The following is a 22,237-nucleotide window of genomic DNA, read 5'->3' on the forward strand; positions in this document are numbered from 1 at the left end:
TTCTTTAAGACAGAACTATCGATGTATGCACGAGTCTTATCTTGTAAGGACGAGGTACATAGCCTTGCTCCTAGCAAACACACTCCATATTTTATCCCCATGTCCTTTCAATTTTACACGGTACCCGGTAATGTCTCTATTTCTAGCTAGAGGCCTGTGTTGGCAAAAAATTGGAACAAAGAAAAGTAGAGTCTATTATAAACTTGTTCATAAATGTGAAAATGTGGATAACACTGGATATATTATTTGAATTTGACACTAAAAGTGCTTCTTTGAATTGGTGACAAAATTAGCAATTTGGTGCAAAATATATCACTAAAAGGTGACAAAATTAGTGTAAATCTTGAAATCTAAAGAAAGATAACAGCAGCAAACATTGATATACTCCATAGACAGATTTTGAAAGTGAATTTCTTTTGATTGGATTGATTCAAGTGTGTTTGTATTGGTGCAGTTTGGCAAGATTTGAGAAAACTTAAAATCTGGAGCTTTGTGTTTACATGTTGACCTTGGTCAATATTGAGCTATTTTACAGACAACACACCATTATTTACATATTTACATCCGTGGAACTGGCTTCTTTCCATTGTCATTGTGAGATGTGTATTGCCTCAGTTGGATATTTGTCTGAGTGAGAGCCAATTATTTCAAAGTCCTGCAGAATATGAATAGAAAATACACATTTGGTGTGATTTCCTGTCAATTCACCAATATCATAAATATCCTTCAATTTTCAACACCTTTCTTTGGTGAAGTGCTTTACGAATATGGGAAACATGAGGTAGAAGACTTGTAGATCTACACTCCAGCAAGTCAAGTTTCAAGAAATCCATTGTTCCTATAAATTCTTGCAGATTAATTCCAGAGTACGCATGATCAGTCACAAACTGAAAAAAACTCAAACTTTTCCCCTTTTAAATTTTGGACAAATTTTTAGGAAAATATCATCAGTTTCGAATTTAGCGCATTTTAGAAGAGTTTTTTTAGTTGCCAAGTTTTCAAAATGTATACTTGGCCACACAAGAGTGAGTTTAGAAGCACATTCTTAGCTGACAGCAGATTCCATATGTGCTGAAAAGAAAATTGGACATGCCTATCCTATATCAAATTTGCCTGGACCCTCCTGTCATCTTCAACAACAGGGAACAGAGGTCCTTTTTCATGCTGGAAATATGCAGTAGGCCTGGTTCTGATCAAGGAATTTCACGCCTTCTTTCCTAAAAAGCTTAAAAGGGAAGAAAGACATCAGGCTGATTAACCTATTGTGTCTAATCTGACGCCCCCCATTAAGTAGAGCAGTCTTTTAATTCCACCTAAAACAGAAGAGATTTGAATAATAGAAGATCTTTCTGCACATTGGGAAATTTTTGTGTATTCTGTTAAGTCAAGTTTGTTGCACTAAGTTAGACTAACTAAGGGCCAGTTCATAGGAGAATTTCTGGTCTTACCACAATAACACATGCCCAAGTCATTCGTCAGCCATTTCTGTTCACATGTATGGACCACAAGACCTTATGGTTGTGACATGTGCATTTTGAACAAACTAAATTTTGTAGTGAAAAATTGTTCTAAGACAAGTACTGTGTGAGAGGTAAAGATTCCCTAAACTGGCATGTTATTTCTGCATATAACTCTATCTTCTTTATCCTTATAAAAATGTGCACTAGTAGTAATAAGTATGCAGCATATTTTTCATTTTCAGCTGTTTGAAAAGGCTTTGTCAATTTGTTGAAAATTTTGAAGCTAGGTAGTATTTCAAGTTTTGCATTTGCATTTGCATTTTAGCTGACATGTTTATACTTTATTAGTTTTGTTTTTTTAACCTCCTTGGTTTTAAAGATTTAGAACCTCTTTGATTTTATCATGTGAACCCAAAATTTTACTCTGAGCCTAACCCCCCCAAAAAAACGATTGTTGTCTTGTCTTGAGCCCATGGTTGTAACTGAAATCTATCTTTCTGTTCTGCAGGTTTAACCAAGACCCAGGAATATTTAGTCTGGATCCCAGCTCCGGTGAGATCCGTACCACACAGGAGATTGACAGAGAAGCCTTGTCCGATGATTCCTTAGATCTCGTAGTGCTTTCCAGCCTCCCTACATACCCCATAGAAGTCAGAATAGACATATTGGACATCAACGACAATTCTCCCATCTTCCCTGATCCCAGTATACAAATCTCCTTCTCGGAGAGCGCGAGAACTGGGTCACAGGTCATTTTAGATACCGCAACGGATGCAGATATCGGTAACAGTGATATCACGGACAATTATAGGATTGTTTCAGGGAATGCCAACAATACTTTTGAGTTGGTTGTTACGACGAATCCAAGCGGAGAGGCATCGTTCTTGCATCTACAGACCAATCAAAATTTAGATAGGGAGATCAGGTCTTCGTACCAGCTGAACATATCAGCCCAAGATGGCGGAAGCCCACCGCGCTACGGCTACCTGTTAGTAAATATTAGCGTAAGAGACTCGAACGATAACCCGCCTATATTCGACCAGAGCGAGTACATCGTTAGTTTGAACGAAAGTGCGCCCATTGGAACCAGCGTGTTAACTGTCAGAGCGACCGACATAGATGAAGGCACAAATGCCGAAATCACATACCTGCTGGACTCTGGGGAGCCTGCGACAAAATTCCAAATCGACCCCAGAACTGGTGTTGTCACGACATTGCAAGAGCTAGATTATGAGGAGAGTGACAACTATTACGTGAATGTGCAAGCTCACGATAACGGGTCCCCCATACAGTATGGCAGAGCGTACATTACCATAAACTTGGTGGATGAAAATGATCACGATCCTGTCATTGGATTTAGGTACTTCCCCATTGGTGCGCAGTTTGCATCGGTTGAAGAGGATGCTGCGCTCAATACGGTGGTTACCCTGGTTACCATCACGGATGCAGATCAGGGACCCAACGGAGATGTAGATCTGGAAATTCTATCCGGAAACGAACAGGGCACGTTCCAAGTGACTCATGTACCTGGGCTGAGTATTGTGAAGGTTGCCAGATCTCTGGATCGTGAGATCACAGATCAGTACAATCTGACCATGAGGGCCACAGATCACGGGAACCCACCCCGTAGAACTATTGCAAACTTGATCATCTACGTGAATGACATCAACGACCACGAGCCGGTGTTTGAAAGGACGAGGTACAACACCACTCTCAGTGAAAGAGTTCCCATTGGCAGCTATGTTCAGGGTGTAACGGCGACTGATGACGATTCCGGTCTGAACGCGCAGGTTAGGTACGCCATAGTATCAGGGAATGAGTACGGCTGGTTTATGATTGACGGAAACACTGGACTTGTGACAACACAGGCCGACCTAGACCACGAGGTTGCTAGTGGAGTCGTCCTAAACATATCAGCGAGTGACCAAGGCATCTCCATCCAGTTCACGTCATACACACAGCTTACCATCACCATCATTGATGAGAATGATTTCGTTCCCACCTTTAGCGAGTCGCCATACAACGTCACTGTCCTGGAAAACCAGAGTGCACCGCGAGAAGTCATCACAGTCACTGCACAGGACGACGACCAGGGATCAAACGGGGAGGTATACTACGAATTCGATACCGAAACCGCAAACAGGTACTCTGGCAGCTTCCGGCTGGATTCTAACACTGGCCGTATCGACACTCTGGTAACCTTTGACCGTGAAACAACAGACCTTTACTCCCTGGTGGTTCGTGCATCAGATCGTGGCAACCCTCCACAACAATCAGCCGTCAGAGTCAACGTCATTGTCGGGGACCTAAATGACAACAATCCTGTCTTCTACCCAGTCAGATACTATGCAAGCATCAGGGAGAACCAGCCTTCAGGCACGAGTGTCGTTCAAGTGTCTGCGTCTGATCTAGATGCAGGTTTGAACGGGAGGGTGACTTACCAGATCACGAGGGGGAACCCGGATGGGAAGTTCACCATCAGCCCTCAGAGCGGCCAGATCACCACAACAGCTGAGCTAGACAGGGAAGTGCGAGCTTCGTACCAGCTTGAGGTCACAGCCCGCGATGGCACAGGTCAGAGTTCGGCTTCCCCCGCCACCATCGATGTCACAGTTGTGGACATACAGGACAACCCACCAGAGTTCAGCCAACCTGGATACAACTTTGTCATCTTTGAGAATGTGGAAATCGGAAAGTCAGTTGGTATGGTGAGTGCAACATTTCGTGATGCAAACGCCAATGCCACCTACTCCATCTTCTCTGGTGATCCCGCTGGGATCTTCCGGATCAACTCCCAGACAGGCTTGATCTCGACAGCAAAGGAGGTTGACAGGGAACAGCAGCAGTTGTACCAGCTCTTCGTGGTAGCAAGTGGTGGACGAGTGGTTGGGCAGACACAAGTAAACGTAACCCTGCGTGACTTGAACGATAACCCTCCGTCCTTCTTAACTTCCTCTGCACAAGCAGATGCCGTAGAGAACTGGCCCCTTGGCAGGGAAGTTTACGAAGCAGCAGCACAGGATCCAGACGACGGTGTAAATGCACAGGTCACATACGAACTCATCACAAACCCCAGCAACAAGTTCCAAGTGAATGGAGACTCGGGCATTGTCTCTCTCGCAGGAGCGCTCAGCTATGAAGTTGGCCAGTATGTCTTAGAGCTTCAGGCAACAGATAGAGGTTTACCTCCACAGTCTGCTACCTTGACCCTCACAGTTACAGTACGTGACGTCAATGACCATGCCCCTGTCTTCTCTTCCTCCTCGTATTCGACAGCGATTCCAGAATCTCAGCCAGTCAACGATCAGTTCTTCTCTGTAACAGCAACAGATGAAGATGCGGGCCTGAATGGGCTGATATCCTACTCCATCACTGGTGGGAATCCAGGAGACAGGTTTGGTGTGTTTCCAGACGGAAACTTGTACGTCAGAAACGCTCTTGACCGCGAGGTTCAGAGCCGGTACGTGTTGATTGTTGAGGCACAAGACAATGGCGTGGAAGCAAAGTCTGCCGTCGCCAACGTTACTGTCGAAATCCTGGACGAGAATGACAACCGCCCCCTCTTTGCAAACTCGACATACAATCTCTTCTTGGACGAAGAAGCACCTGCACAAACAATGGTAGCCTTGGTTACGGCTGTTGACCGCGATGCTGGCACCAATGCAGAGCTGAGGTACTCTTTTATCACGGAGCAGTCTGACTTTGCCATCAACCCTTCCACAGGTGCTATCTCAAGCCTGAGGATGTTCGACCGTGAAGAGTTGATCCAACGAACCGGGCTTAGCACGTTCACGCTGGAAGTCGCTGTTACGGATGGCGGTGACCCTCCACTGCAAGACAGGGCAACCCTCCAGATTACTGTACGTGATATCAACGACAACGTGCCCCGTTTTGCTCAGGACACGTACCAGGTGTCCATCTCCGAAAACGCCCAGCGATCCCAGCAGGTGGTTCGAGTTAGTGCCTCTGACATGGACTACGGAAACAACGCCCTCGTACGTTACACCATCACCGAAGGGAACGATGAAGGCAAGTTTCTGATCGACTCCAGCTCGGGCCAGATCATGTTGGCTCAGCTACTGGACAGAGAAGTCGAAGACTTCTATTCCCTTCTTGTGGATGTGCGCGACTCAGCGTCCGAGAACCCTCTCAGTTCCCAGTGCCGCGTCAACATCTCCGTCCTCGATGAGAACGACAATGAACCCGTCTTCAGCCCCACCTTGCAGACAGCGGACGTGTTGGAGTCCACGAGGGTCAATGACCTGATCACAACCCTGACTGCTACTGATGGAGATGCTGGATCTAATGGTGAGATCACATACAGTATCAGTGAAGGGAATGCCCACGGCACCTTTACTCTAGACTCATACACAGGCAAGCTGTATCTTGCCAAAGCTCTGGATTACGAGAGCACAAACGTGTACAGGCTCAACATAACTGCATCAGATCACGGAACGCCACCTCTCTCCACAGTCATCCCCTTTGCAATCAATGTCCTAGATTCAAACGACAACCCTCCTACCTTCCCACCGGGTGACACAGTACGCCAGATAACGGAGGGAGTCGGACTGAACACTGTCATCGCCACGGTGACCGCAACCGATCCAGATTCGGGAAGCAACGGGGAGATACAGTACTCGATAGCCAGCCAGGTTCCGCAAGGGGACCAGTTTGCTGTGAATCCCTCATCCGGTCAGGTATTCACTCGTGCTGAGATTGACAGAGAGTTTGCCAGCACTTTTGACATCACAGTGAGAGCGACTGACCAAGCGATTCCTGTTTCCGAGAGACGACATGCCTTCAAAGTCATTACGGTAATCATCAGGGACGTGAATGACAACAATCCTTTGTTCGTGTCCCAAGATGCGGCTGCTATTGCCCCAAGTGCGTCCAGGGGAGATGTCATTTTGAACGTGGTCGCAGAGGACCCCGACGAAGGCACGAACGGGGAAGTCAGGTATGCCGAAACAAGTGGGAACACTAACCAGTTTGATATAGGGGGAACAACAGGCGTGGTCACTCTCGCACAGAATCTTAGCCCGTCCCAAACCTTTTACACCCTTGTGGTCAGTGCTACAGACCAGGGGCCAGGAAGGCGGTCGTCCAATTCGGAGATTACGTTCTTCATCACTTCGCCCAACAACAACGGACCGGCATTCTCTAGGAGCAGTTACTCTGGGATCGTGCGTGAGAACCAACCTGTGGGAACCAGCGTAACGTCAGTCCGTGCCAGTTATTCGGACGGGCACAGCGCCACCATTGAATATTACATCACGAGTATTCGCGCGGGGGATGCCTCTGTTGGGAGATACTTCACGATTGGCCGTACCACGGGTCGGATTACAACGGGAGTGGAGTTAGACCGCGAGGAAGGATACGACAGTTTCGTGTTGGAAGTTTACGTCGTGGACAAGTCGTCTTCTTCGCCAAGGACACGTTCCACTCAGGTTAGTGATCACCATTTTCACATTGATACTTGATAAGTTTTACTGCCCAAGTTCTAGTAGATATGTTGAAAAATTTACACCTGTGACATACACATGGTATTTTACTTTAAGTATAGTGATATGGCTCCATTGTTCCGCTTCAGTGAAGAATACTGTTAATTCTCGTTTTAAGACAGCCTACATGGCTTGTGTCACCGACACCTCTAATGGCAAGGAAGTTTACAAGGCATTTGTCTGGGAGCCGAGAACATCCTGCCCTGCGTTATGTCTGCGTGATGGGAGCGAATCGTTGTCAGCAAGCACTTTACCCGCTGCTCCGAGATAGCAGGCATTGTGATGGGAGCGATTATCTGTTGTGTACAGGGTGGTGTTTACCCTTAAATACTGTCAACAGGACAGTTTGTGGACACTTCTCGACTTAAGATATCCCCGGCTGGGTTAGCAAGTGTGAAGAATATGTTCATCGTCAGTGAATGTAGGACTTGCCAGCTATTTTTGTTGGAATGTGGTGGTGTTACTGTGAAGATGAGAACTCACCCAGGAGTAGGCATGCTTCCTTATGCTTGATTATCATGGAACAGCAGTCCAGGCAGCCTTGCTCAATTTGTAGGCTACAATTTGTAATTGTATGTCTCAGTATGTGATTGAGCATGCTTGACATCGGAGGCACTTTGGGTGAAAAGAAGTGGGCTTTGTTAGGAGGGCTGTCATTCCTTTGGATAGAAAGGTCTGTATTCAGTTAAAGTAGATATGGCTAGAGGTAGACAAGACGTTATGGTTTATCAGCTTCAGAAACAGGTGGCTAGATAGCTAGTACTAGTATATGTGCAAATGCTGTCTAGTGAGGAATGGATTTTTTAAGAGTATAAAATTTTACTTCAGAACTATTGAAAAAATTTAGTTGGACAACTGAAAATTTTCCTCAGCTTGACCAACATGGAGCCGTATCTGAAAAAATATTTCCATCCCCCTTTTGTTGAATCCATTTAGGGCACGACGTGTGTTCGTGACCCTGGTGTTGCCTGTCTCTTTCATCCCACATCAACAGGACAAATCTGCTTTGTGTTGGGTGGGTGGGCAGGGGTTCGGGATAAACCTTTGAAGTTTTTTTTCCACCCTCTTTTCATGGAACACTACCATACAAAGTCACCCTTGCCCAGAGGTCGGGCATCAAAATTTTGCACAGTGAAGGAAACCTATAGTTCTAGTGTGGCACTGGAATGTTTGTCTGGACATTGACAGTCGTTGGTGCAGAGAGCATACCCCGCTGGTCATGAGATGTGAAACGTTTTGGAGTTCTTGGTAGTGATTTGCGAGGGTTTGGCTTACCAGCTTGCCTCTTCCATTTCTTGCCTAATTGGGAATGTATCACAGTTCAAGTAGCTTCTCCTTTATCTTTAAAGGTCTCTGGGAAGGTACGGCATCTGGAAAGAAAATACTCAAGAAGAGTTCAACCAAGACAGCTGCCACATCTTTGCATTTTTTTTCTTGATTGAGTTTCGGTTGATTACACCTGATTTAAAAGACTGTAAGCACCTTAATGAGGTTTTGGCATCGGGTTTCAACATGGCTACTGGTTTTTAGCGACATACAAACAACCTCCTTTTGAAAGACACCTTGTTGATGAAAAAAGGAACATCTCTCAAAATATTCCGTCTTTTAATTATACAGGATAGAAATTTAATGTAGTTGGGGATAAAAATGTTTCACAGAATAACTGTAGAAAGTAAGAAGAAGCTAAACAGCATGTTGACTTGAAGACAAAGAATAGTTTGATCTGTTTGTGCAGCCTGTGTATTACACTCAGTAGTGTTAGTAGACAAGATTATAGACAGGCTGTCAGAGGGAAGAGGATTTTTGCCACAGTTTCACGATCGAAGCGTAAAGCCGCTTGGCGTCCCGAGCTAAGCAGGTGGTACGTTGGGAAGTGGACGTTGAAGCACCCTCGTGTTTGGCGCCGTGAACACAACAAAGCAGTTCCGTTGGCTGAAGTGGCTGGACGTGAAAAAGGGGGCTGCCATCTTGTGTCGAGCTCAACAGACGCCGACAGGGTTTGGCGGGTTTTGCGAAGGAGGAAAAAAGGCCCTGCATACCTCTGTGCGCTAGTCATCGGACTGGAAACTCTGGTTGAAAAGATGGTTGTTGGTACATGGGGGAGGTGGGAACAGGTCCAGCCATGATGTATGTGTGCCTTCAGACTGGGAAATAAATCAGTTTCACTGTTTCCTCCTCAGTGGGTTTGATACATGCAGTTGCTGATATAGCTGGAGAGGAAAAACTTGTGGGGTTCTTTTGGAAAATTTTACGTAAAGCAAAAGTATGTTGTATGGCTGAGAATACTGAATAGACAACAAATTTTTTCGTCTATCTTTGAAATTCTGATACATAATGATATATTCTAGACATGTTGTTAATTTTTGTTACATATTTGATGTGTCGCTGAGATGATTCATTTCATGTCAATTGGAGAAATAATGATGTCCATCCCATCAACATGTGTGATGAACAAGTAGATCTCTACCTTTCTGTAATTTTCTGTCATTCTTGATGAAAAGTTTGGGTATTTTCAGAAAGTAGCAGAAACAGGTGTCTGTTGCTAAGTGTTAGTGTTTTGTCAGTTATGTAGGTAATGACTGAGTTTTGGAGCTGTAGTAAAGTATCTAGGATGGCAGCCAGCGTAACAAGTTATGGTGACTGAATCACAGTCCTTGCCCAGTTCTGACACCTCATTTAGTAAACTGGTAGACTTGTTGACAATGTCTGATTAGGAATGGCAATAATTCACTTCAGTTCGGTTAGGAAGTGGTGAGTCCACTGTACTACTCTGAAGTGCCTACTTGATTTTAAAAAAATGCAGCCAAAGTGGAAAACAGCCAACAATTCCATGTAGGAATGCAGTTGCAGATTCCGAAAGGGTTTTCAGGTGCCACTGCACGAAAGGATGTGGAAAGAAGGGCTTGACTTGGCAAATTAAAAAAAAAAAGTTGTTAAAATCAATAAATCATTAAATGTCCCTCCAGTTTTACCTTTGTTTCCAGAAAGGAAAACAAAATCAACTAAACTGATAATGACATTGGACAAAACCTGTTCTTTATTACAAACAGGTAATTGTGATTGACAACATCAATCAATTTGTTACAATATTCATATTATATTGAATTTAGAAGTTATGTATAGCTTAACTTCCAAGTTTTTCCAGTGTTTAGAAAAGCGGAAGACAAAACATGTGTGGGGACCCTGGGTCAGGCCTGTCTTGTCTTAAAATTCTGCCAGTCGCCCTTCCTTCTCCAGAGCACTTTTCAAGCTGCAACTGTATCTGGAAACTATGGAGGCAAGCCCTGTCTGTTTTGAATGGGCCAAGTGCTGTTTTGTAATGTGAAAGTCTACAGTCATGTTGGATAGTGGTAATACATGTATATAGTCAGTCTGCTCCTTTCAGTTTGATCACTTCCTTGCTGAATAGTCTAGTGTTGAGAGTTCTGAGTAACTGTAAAGGCATGGTAACAATTTGAAAATATTCCATTTTCTGTATGGGAATTGGAATCTTCATTGGAGTGAACTAGAATGGATTCCAGGCGATGGGAGAAGAATTCTCTGTGGGGGGAAACTGATGAAGTGATGTGTTGGTGCTTCTGGGTTAGGGTTGTAATGCCTGGACTGTCTCAAGACATGTCTGGCCCTAAGAAAAGACTTGCAGACAGGCCAAGGAGTCTTGTCATCTCTGGAACTTCCAATTCTAACCAGCCACAGACCGGGTCAAGACTTGCAAAAGGGTGAGGTAAACGGAAAAATAATAAATCGAATCTTACAAGATCTACAAAAAACGGGTTCTATAATCTACATGTATGAAAAAAATATTAGTATGATCAGTCTTTTGTATTTGCATTATTTACTGGCACTTGCTGCTCCAATGATGCTATTTGAATATAACTTGGCAGATTGACAGGTATTTCTATAGTCGAACTAGACAAAGTTGACTTGAACTTGAAGCTGCTGACTGGACTCGTAGTGGACACAAAAACCTGTATGCAATCAGGCTATATTCAGAAACCTGTCAAATTCCTTCCTCTCTTCTCTCCATTCATTTTATCTTTAGCAAAAATTTTCTCAATTTCCTGATTCCCATAGTCATGGTAATGTATCTGTATCAGTAGATTTCTTTAATAGGTTACCTGTATACCCATCAGAGTATATGTGTATGCATACTGAAGTAAATCCTTTTATGTAGGGTCCAGGCTTTAGGCAGATTTAATGAGAGCTTATCAATCGTATTTGGGTATGAATAGTGACTAATAAGTGAGTGTGAAACAGATGTGTGTTTATCACACAGGTGGATTCACTCCTGTGATTTATACATCTAAATAAGACAGACTAAAAGGTGGATGAGTAAGTGCGTTTGCATCTGAATGCTTGGAGAAGAAAAGCAGGAGATTGGAAGCCCTAAATTGTGGTAGTTAATTCCAGTCATTATTGTCTCTTCCCTCGCATTCATTGTAGTCTGGACAATTTTGTGAAGGAACGTGTGGCTTTTTGTTCGCAGTTTCAGCACCCCCAAATTTGAGTCTGTAAAAAGGTGTGGAATTTTTGTGTTGATGTGTCCGCATGTACGGATTGTACAGGATTGAAGCCATCAGACCACTTTCTTTGTGACATGGTAGACTTCTTTGTGTTTCGTCAATCTTTACGTCTGCAAAGTAATGGATAAAACACCTTTATTACACCCTACTACCCCAGTGGGCCAAATACATACAGGTTGCTTTGACAACAAACCAAGACGTGTATACAGACGTAAACAATAAACATACATGTTAGTGGGATTTTGCTTATAGTACACAGGTTTGACTTGTTGAGAATTTCAAGTAGAGGAGTTAAGAAAAGTACAAGTGTTGAGGTTGTGTGTTGGCATGTATACCATGGACTTGAGTAGACACACCTTGGAGTTGGAGGAATAATACCTTGGCGGATGGGGGGCATTTCACGTGTCACCTCATATAGACATTCAGTATGCATAAGGAAAATATGCTGTTATGGGTGGTGGAAAAATATAAAGGGGCTTCTTGTTTTACAAAACGGTCACAGGGAGTGATATTCTATTCTGGTTCTTTTGGTGTAGTTTGTATGCAGCTCTTGTTAGAAAACCAGCCCTAAATCCTCTCCTTCCTTTTCTTACCATCTTGACGTCTCAAAGGGGCCGGTTATGATTTCTAAGGAGCTGATCTAGTCCAAGTCATGACTATTTGATGCTTAGTCATGAGAGGCAGTAATCCAAGCTGAAAGGGAACACCGGGCCTGGTTTATAAAGGTGGGGGATCGCCTTGCACAATGCCACATTTGCATAAGAATACCAAGCCACCCCCGACGGCAAGACGAGTTTGTTTAGCTTTTCCCCCCGCCGCCATCTTGGTTCTAAAAGCCCACACTCCGAAGCAATAGAGCGTTACAAAATGACTTGTGTTCAAAAGGACCAGTACAATCACAGTTTCTTTGGTTTTATTTTGTTTGAATTCTACACCTTACCTATCCTTACAAATGGTGTACACTCTTTTTACCAGCTCGATAGCCATTCTAGTAGTACTGGCAAGTCATAGACAGTTGTAAACAGTACAGTCTTTATACTGTAAAGGCATTCTTTATGCAACATTTAGTAGCCTCTATAAACTCCATGGTACATATAAGTATTGGCTTTCTAATCTCCTTACCAGTTTTCTAGGGTAACTTACTCAATTAATTCTTTTATTGGCCATAAAATTGCTCGCTCGCTATCTATGTATAAAATGTCACTAAAACATTTAATGTCCATGATCTTTTGATATGTCCAAGTGAAAGACTTGTGTCCTGCACATTGCAAAAGGTATTCTGACAACCAAGTCAGTCTCTCCTCACAACTTAGATTAGAATACAAGGGATGACAGGCATGAGAACATGAAACTACCAGGGATTTGGGAGGCAGATATATTGTCTTATGGTTGCCATACTGAAGCCTATGTTTCTCTTTGAAGATGAGGCCACCAGGGCTTTGAAGTTCTGCTAGGTTTCTGTCAGGCAAGCTGGGAAATTACAGGATCCCACCAGCTGATGGTGTAGTCACCTGTATGTTGGAAGGGGAGGTGCAATACAGGCACACCAGTACATCAAACACTGAAGGCAGTCCAGCCTGCAGAATAAGATATATTGAAGCCTTAAAATGCCCTTCAAGAAGATATATCAAATCTTCATTTCGTATTTTTTTGTAACAACCTGAATAAAGACATTGCGTATTTTTTATTTTATTTCAGTTTGATGTCTTAAGACTTCTGTAGCTCATTTGTACCTTACCTGCAATTTTGTAGTTCTGTAATTTTATATGAAAAATTTTTTGAAGGTGGTTTACATCAAGGAGCTTTTATCAGATCTTGTTTACATCCAATGCTATGCAAAACCTTTAAGATATATTCAATTTAAAACATGTCGCATATATGATATAATATATGCTTTAGTAATGGTGTTACATTGTTTCCTCTTGATTAAGACATCGTGTTGGGTATGAGGTGAGGTGAGGTTGGGTATGAAAAAACGATTATATGTGCTTGCAATTCTCTTGATAGTCCAATTCTATTTTACCTCTATGGTTGAGGAAAGGCCAAGGCCTTTTGTATACATATACTAAGAATAGGACATGGCTAAGAAAGAAGTCCTGTACCAATGCCATTGTCAGGCCCACACATGTAAATATAATGTCTAATTTTGGTTCTGGTCTATTTACACGTTTCCATTGTAAAGACAGCCCAACACAAGTCCATTCATGGAAGGTGAAGCCTATTTTACACCAAGGGCACAATGACTATGGCATACGTTAATTAAAAATGTTGTATTTGACATTGACACTGTTTGCATTAAGTATTACTTTTTATATTCAGAAAAATAGGATTTAAGTATGCCAATACCTCCTTTATGAATTAGGAAATGATTTGCTAACAGAAAAGGAAATTTGATTTTAAAGTTTTGACTCTTGAGGAGCTTTGAGATGTGGACAAATCTATTTTCTACAGTTGTTTAGACTGCTTTGGGGAGGGTCTAGCTTCACAATATGCATATGGTCAAGTTCTGAAGGGCTTAGCATGGAGTTGTACAATCCTTCTCGAAGGCATGTGTTTTCTGTGCCAAGTTTTAATTCATTGACACTTTGGCCTTTTGGGGTTCTACTTCTAGATGAATTTTCTGTGGCTGAGTTGGCTGAGAGGAAGCCACACAGGTTTTCCAGAGCACACATGGTCTCCATGACAACAGTAAACTGTGTTCTGTTATCTGATGAAACAGTGGAAGTTTTGTAAGTGAGGCATGATCACCAATTTGTAGTATGGTCATGTTGGATTGGGAGTTCAGTTCTAGGATTACTTTATAGCAACAGTCTTGTACTATCTGTATTACTTTTGGGGTTGTCTTCCCTCTACCCAAAACTCTACTCAAACTGTAATTTAAAAAAAAAAAAAGACAAAAATTAAGCCAAATGATCAAGGAGCTTTCATAAGGTCCTTGAAATGATTAACCAGATAAGTAGTATAAGAAGTACTAGCTATTTCTTTAACCCCACTCTTGCCAATGATTTATTAATTAACTGTTTATTGCTTGGTGAATAAAGCTTTATGAAGAGGGTTAACCAAAAGTGGTAGGTTTAGAACAACAAAGCAACAACCAAACCAATACTATCCAGCTCTGTTAGTTGGTCCTAAGAATAGCAAGATAATTGCTCAAGACCTTTCAGACATCTGGAAAAGGTAAGATAAGAAACCATTCCATCTTCAGAGATTTCTGTCTTGTCTTCCCTATCTGTGGAGCTTCCCCAGGGACAAGCAAGCTGGTAATTTGTGGTCTCATGTGACATAATTACTGACTGGTTTTCTCAGATGAAGAAAAACTTAGATCATCTCTTTGTCAATCTGTACCTTGTAGATCTAAATTCTAATGTCTTCAAACGGTTTAGGAGCATTATAGAATGTCACAATCAAGAGAAACTTGTCTGAAAATACCTGTCCATCTTGCTTATCTGAAAAAGTGAAAAAAAAAAGATAAGGGAGGACCAAAAGACATCTGATAGTTGTGTTTTGTTATGATATGAATTATAGAATCTTGCTTTGTGTGCTGAAATGAATTACACTTGGAAGTTAGCACGGCCTATAATATTGTTTGTAGTTTTTATTTTCTGTCCAATGTTCAAACACTGGTATCTTCAGTTTCTTTATTGAATTATTCTTTTATTTTTGAACCCTTTCACTCAACAGGAGCAGCTTAAAATAATGTATGCCATTCTAACAATGCCGTGTGTGACTTTGTGCAGAGGCCCCATGACCTGTGGTTGACTGTGTATTTATTGCCGCGTTTGGCGGCAGTCTTTGTAATGCACAGGGTCAAAGTGGGGTTATGGTTATATAGCCGTACGGCTCTGGGTTTAAATATTGATCGTGGTAAAGGGCTGAACTCCATTCACAGCTATTATTAGAAACTTGCAATCGGCATCTACTGAAGAAAATGTAGAATCCTCTTGATGTGCAGTTACCAAGTATTTCTAAATGGATAGATGATAAACAGATGAACCACTGAGAATGCTGGATTCAGTGCCAAATGACTTTGTCCATATAGCAAAGTACTATAAATTGTTTAAAGTTTTACGCAGTAGCAGGGGAAAGGGCTTGTTTGCGGTGTTTTAAATTCGTGGTTGATACAACAGAAGTAACACATACGTTCAACAAGGTAAGACTGAAAGGTCACCTTGAAAACAGCAGAAACATAAAACCACCACAAATAACATATTAATTTGATTTTAAGAATATGCAAATTAAACATTTCGTCCAAGTTACTTCCCCAAATGTAGACATAAGAATATATAGATATATTTAGATACATAAACATATATAGCTATTATTGAGTCTTAAGTCAATGTAAGCATTCAAACATTACTGGCCATGTGCCTTGCGCTTAATCTAATCCAAATTTTATGAATCTCTGTAACTTATGACCAGGATTAGGTTTAAGATTAGCTAGTGGCTGCCATGTTTTTAATGATGTTATCATACACAGGAAGATGTCAGGTAGGTTCTGCAAAGTGGTGAAACTATGTCAGCCATGCTGTTGTCAACAGTAAAAAGTTGTTGCAAAGCAGGTTGTAACATTCACAGACAAAAGATAAGATTGTTGAAATCAGGGCTGTCTCCAGCTTGAATTTTTCTCTGTCACATGTATTTGTTTTGAAGCCCATGTAATTTATTTTCGTTGTTAAATCTGTCATTTAAACTTTTGAAAATGTGTTTTCATCAGTTTTATGTCATAAAGTTCAGATAGTTTGGATGGATCCAGATGGAGTGAAGTTTCTGTCTGTCCCAACAAGCATACATGTGTATTTCCATCCCTGGACGCAGGGACAAGTTTTGCAGACAACCCTGCAAGCTGTGAGCTCACAAATAGTCTATCCTGTAGTAGGTTTATTCTTGCAGATAGATTTCTTCCTATTTTATCACTATTTTCTTTTCTCTATGTTTGTAAAGTAGAGAAAGAGTCTTCAGGATAACTTGGGAAATCTCTATAGCAGGTTTTATCAGGACTAAATCTAGCTTCCCCAGAAATATAGAAGGATTTTTAATAGTTACTGATAATGAGCTTCAATATCCATGGTGATTGATCACAATTCTACCTTCAGTCCTGACGGTAGAATTTCTTTTCAGGTATATGTATTTCAAATCACATCTGTGCTCGTGGAATTTCTTACCGTCATTTTTCAATGTCTGTAGTGTAACTTTTCAGGTAGGAAAAAGCATTACTATGCTGTGAGGTGACAGGTGATTATGTACAATGTTTAAGTGTACTGAATGGTTAGAGGAAGTCTTGTTGTCTATCTAGAGTATCTATACTTTTCCTTTGTCTGTCAAGTCAACAAGCGAGGTGTTGTCTTTGACCTGGAGGATTTGTCCCTGTTGCTCGCGATACAGGATAGATAATGAATGCTGGCTCAGGTAATTTGTTCATTTGGCATTCGTAGCTCCAGGCTGTTGCTACTTTACGGCAGGGGGTGTCGTCCTTAGGACGTTCCCCCCTCCAGGCTTTCCAGCAGTCCTACCAGTTAGCAAACCTACACAAAAGCTTCTGTATACACCAGAAAACAAAGCTTGTGTTCGTTTGCGCAAGAACACTCGGTGTCCGACCATACTTGTCCAAGATAAGGAAAGAATACCTGCTGTTTGGAGGGTAATTAAATGTACGGTTGTCTACCAAGGCAGTTTGGCGGAATATTTCGGTAGCTAACACATGCATGTGTGTGTAAACACGAGGCATAGCGAGCTGTCTAACCAGGGCTTAACTGCCATGGTAGGATGTGTCACAGCAGGGAATGTCTGTACTGGATAAATGACCCAGGTGTGGCCATAAGGGCTTAGATGGGTCACACTTATCACCATAGTTTCACCTGTATTACGCAGGTGGGGTGTCTGATAGCTCACCTTACTCTGTTGACACTTGTCTCCAAAACTAGAACCCTGAACACTGTTTGATTTTATGGAACGTTTATGCGATAATTGGTAGCTGTTTCTTCTTGCGAAATCTGCAAGACTTTTGTATGGAGTTGTTGTAATCATGCAATTTGAATTTTTGTTGATGTCATCTAAAACTTACAAACCAGGAAACATTCCTACATTTCTGTCAGTACAAGTTTGAATATTCAAGGTGCTTCGTCATAAGTTTAAAATGAAATCTGAGATGAAACAGTGAGGTTTTGACCAGATCGTACCTGTCCATGTCATACTTGAAAGCTGTAGTGTAGGTAACAATAACATTGTACCTTTGAAAAGGATGACCTTTACCTTTTAGTAACCTTTTGTGTGGTACTATTATGGAAGCCCTAGGCTAGATAAAAACACTCCCTGTATTGTAATACTGTATCTATCTGCACAGGTGGAGGCCATTAGGAACATTATCTCAGAGATAACTTCTGTTTTTCACACCTTTATAAGTCAGTGAGATAACAAAAATTGTCAGATTTTTGAACCTTTGTTTCTTATCATCAATTTCAAAAAAAATTAACCTTCTTGAGATTTTACTTATTTTTACATCTATACGTTTTATCACAAAGAAACACTACCTGGATACGGGATACATGTAATTTTTACATGCCGAATTTTGTCGGGACAAATCTCTTTTTCTCTCCATATTGGCATGCTCTTTTAGTTTGACTGTAATTGGTTGGTTTTGTCAGGAAATGTTTTAGATTTTTTTCTCTAAGACTGCTATCGTACATAGCAAAGGAATTCAAATGTGACATTTTGAAAATCAAGTTCTTCCTCATTCGGCTGAAATTTGAAGCTGTCAAATTTGTGTCTGTTTGGCCCCCGTTGTTTTAACGCCAACACAACGTTCTCGCCTCCCGTGTTAAGTGGGACACCCTGCTGCTCTAAAACTGTCACCTGAAATAAAATTGCAACCCCATCTTATTCCACCCACGGCTACCACTGTTTACCAAACAGACCAGGCACCCCTCTTTATAATGTAGCCCCCTGTTCGCTCCTGTTTTGGGGTTGAGTGCCCAGTCTACTTAACACTCACGGTCAGGTTTCAGGTGTGGACTATAACCCATTCAAAGTCAGAGGTGACTATCTCTGAGATCATCAGAGATAAGAAGCTATGAGAGTGCAGCGCTCGAAAGATTGTTGTCCTCTCTTATTTTGCATTAAGAAGTGGCAAAGTTGGAAAGTCTGTTTTCATGCAACAATTTGGTCTCAAAGAAGTCACACTTTGTAACATCTATATGTACTATTAGTTCAGTTTCTTTCAAGCTATAACTTTCTTTGTATGATATGAAGAAATTTGCATGTGTTTATCAAACATGCAAAATCTTTATTTTTATGAGTATTCTCAAATGTCAGTTTGTCCATTTGATGACAAGAGAAGGACTGTAAAGCAGGTGTTTGGTTGAGAAAGAGTTATTTTTGTTGGGTTTCTGCTTTCACCCTGACCACCCACCCACAGTAACACACACCTCAGGACTCGTGAATCTTTGAACTTTAAGTACTGTACAGTTGGGCCATCCCAAGTCTATTCCTTAGTTCTTGAATTTTTGTAGTAAAACATTTGACAGACAGGCTAAAGAAAAGAAAACCCCTCCAATATCAAAATTGCTCACCAAACTAGTATATTATATTCCTACTAAAAACCCTATACTCTGTTTCCATGTACCAATTGTTACAGACAGTAAAAAGCTATATTTTAACTTTATAATTTATAGTATGAAACAAGTATTGTATTCCTCTTGTAAAGCTATTTAATGATTGCATGTGCAAATTATATGTTTGTTTGCTTAACCCTGTTAACTGAAATGGGAGCCAAGCTGCTAAAACAGGTAGCTGTAAAAGCTAAAACTTGACAGGTCAAATTTATGTGTTTCTCTCTGTGAAGTGATGATGGAGGCTTGGCTAGTCATTTTCCTGAGGCGGTACCAGGAAATATTCTAATCCTTTGGGAGGAGAAGCTTACAAGATGTGGCCTTGAAATAGCAGGAATGTTTGAAGCCAGGAACTTGACATGCTCTAGACTTAAATAAAAGTGTTGGCTTGGAAACTGGGAAAACATTTCTTTTTTTATATGTTACCATAATAGTAATATGCACAAAGTTGGTATGTAGGACACTTTGGCCATGTTTTATAATTTGTACAATAACTCTTTGAACAACTTTTGAAACCATTTAATTTCATTATAATGTTAATCTTAAAAAAAATCATAAAGTATTAGAAATTTGTATTCCAATTAAAGACAATCTCAATACAAAATACATGTATGCATGTAACTTGCATGATATTGTATGGGTTTTCAAAAAGATTATAGTATGTCTACTTTGTCCCCCCAACAACCAGGAGGTCAAGGGACTAGGTAGGTAGGTAGGTATAGTATGTGACAATAACACTGCAGATGTAAGAAATTACAATGTCTTGAGACTAGTAGGACTCACTACTTCAAGTCTGTGGTAAATCTCAAAGGAGACAGGATTTATGCACAGCCTACAAATTGCTGTCAGAAGCTTCAAGCCATGGCGTTTGTTTTAAATTTTCCAGCAGTCCCCCTACCACATGCACATCGTTATCCCTTAGTAACGAGCAATTAGGAAAATTACAATGGCAACAAGTCTTGACCCTCCCGATGCCCAGTGGCTGTTTAGTAAAGGGTAGCTGCCAGTAAAGTTTGTGATCTGTCAGTTTGGATTAGGGCAAACTTTAGTGGAGGATCGTATGAAATGAAGTAGAAAACGAAGAAATGTTTACATTTGAAAGGCTTTGATTGTGAAATTTATACATACTTTTTTGCTTGCTTCTTATGTCATATTGATTCACAAGAAACTCAAATTCTGACCAGTTACTGAATGAACTTTTAACTGGAGGTCTGCAGTTAAATGTAATTTATTGGACAGTAGTATTATGTATACTGAGAGAGCCATGGTGAAGAAAGGAAAATTGAAGACTTAAGGAAATGGAAAAGTTATGTGGAGTCACGAAGACCTTGTAGACAGACCTCCTTGAGTCGTAAGTTTCGCTGAGTCACAGAGCATGTCAAGTTCATGGTCGGCCAAAGGAATTCATGTCCAAAATGATGGAAATTTACGCTTGAAATAAATGCAATTTGCATTGTCACCTCAAGTTAAGAAATGAATGGTCATTTTGAAAGCTTTTTTTTTTACATACATTAGATTGTAACATGACATTCATGACATTAACAGTCACAACTTTGTATAGTTTGATTTATAAATGGATACTATTCCTTGTTAATTCAACCATCATAATGAATTATTTTTATCAGCATGATCTCTATGTGATTCAGCCCATCCACTGCAAAACTGGTTATAAAGTTATTGTAGAAAGTGTGTCATGACCATAAAAATTGATTATGGTATAAAACTGTGGGTGGATTGAATTTACACTAGTAAGCCAGTACTAGCTATAAATTATGGCCAATTATGATAGCACTGGTGATAGATGGCATGTATGTCTTCTCGTGTTACCAACTATCCATATCATAGACACATTTTTATGATGCCATAAAACAGGAGAGAGAAATTAATCATGAGAATGTCTTCCTTTTACCATCAGCTAAACTGGACTGCTTGCTCTGTGCCAAAAGCTCTTACCATAAGTCACAAAATTGTAGCCCTTTTAGATCATGATTTGTAAAGACAATATATATTATAGGTTGTTTTCTTTACTGTAGTATAGCACAATTAGCAATGTTGCATAATGTATATTTCTTTTATTTGTGCTAAATTGCTTAATGTAGATTGTTGGACTATAGAATGCCAATAACTTTAGTATTAGAAATTAATAAAGTTAAGAACTAATCAAATGAATAAGGAACAATAAAGTCTTAGTATTTAATTTGTTCTTCTTCAAAAAGGACTGTATACCTTATAGCAGGACTTTTTCCGAAGACCATTGATGTGCCCTTGATGTAAACCATTATGGCATCGTACCCTAATAGCCTGAAAATTGATGTTGTACATTGCTGGAGTGACCGAGTGGGTAGTACCCAATATACTGTCTGCCGCCTCAAAAATATGCCGAACATGCCCCTTGCAATTATTCCTTAATGCCTGACATGCATGCAATAAAGATTCCAGCGCGGGACCGGGAATGCTAAACGTGCCTTGTGTTTGTGCGGGGGATCTAGGACGTTTAGCGAGAGGCTTGGTGTGGCACAAACATGGAGCAATGTTTTTGTTCGCGAGCGACAGTTTGCTTGACCCAGTCCTCCAAAGGATCTTGGGGTTGTGCCCTATTTTGGTACTGGCTGCTGCAGTGGCACCAGTCACTGGGGTTGTTTTGACCAAAGATTGTGTAAAAAAGGTTAAGGTAATCTCATAGTCTTTTTAAGACCATGAGGGCAGTAGATTGTTATCCACTCCTTCCATTGCCTTTTGCCTTCCATTGTTACACCCGGAGTCAGGACAGTGCCTTTCCCAAGAACATACAGTAACATCCAGCTGGGTATGGCAGGAATCAGATCAACATGAAACATCTTGATCTTAATTGTGTCCGATAGCCACTTATCTACTAAAATGCACAAAAAGTACTTGGGAATTGGCAGATTCAGTACGTATGCATATGCAAAATCAAATGTGCAACTGCAAGTGACATACATGAAGTTGTGCCAAGAAAACCATTCACTGCAGCTTCTTAGTCTAAAATGAAATGGAGGCAAGGTTTTGGTTTGTAGTAAGTTATAAGATTCTGATAGCTACAGGTATATCTTTCCTGTTTCTATAATGTGTTTGAAATAAGGAGTGTTGGTCAAATCCCCCTCCAACTTCCAAGCATTTCATATGAGATA

At 41.1% G+C, this 22,237-nt stretch overlaps 1 protein-coding gene across 1 annotated transcript in view; it reads left to right on the forward strand.

Moving 5' to 3' along the window:
- The window catches only part of LOC118419233 (protocadherin Fat 4-like), a gene marked incomplete in the record, with an annotated part of 82,732 nt that overhangs the window by 1,653 nt on the left and 58,842 nt on the right, over positions 1-22,237 (forward strand). The window contains 1 exon segment of the mRNA XM_035825582.1: positions 1,969-6,907. Coding sequence (XP_035681475.1) covers positions 1,969-6,907 — 4,939 coding nt within the window.

The sequence above is a fragment of the Branchiostoma floridae genome, chromosome 7 (genome assembly GCF_000003815.2).
Source record: "Branchiostoma floridae strain S238N-H82 chromosome 7, Bfl_VNyyK, whole genome shotgun sequence".
NCBI lineage: Eukaryota > Metazoa > Chordata > Leptocardii > Amphioxiformes > Branchiostomatidae > Branchiostoma > Branchiostoma floridae.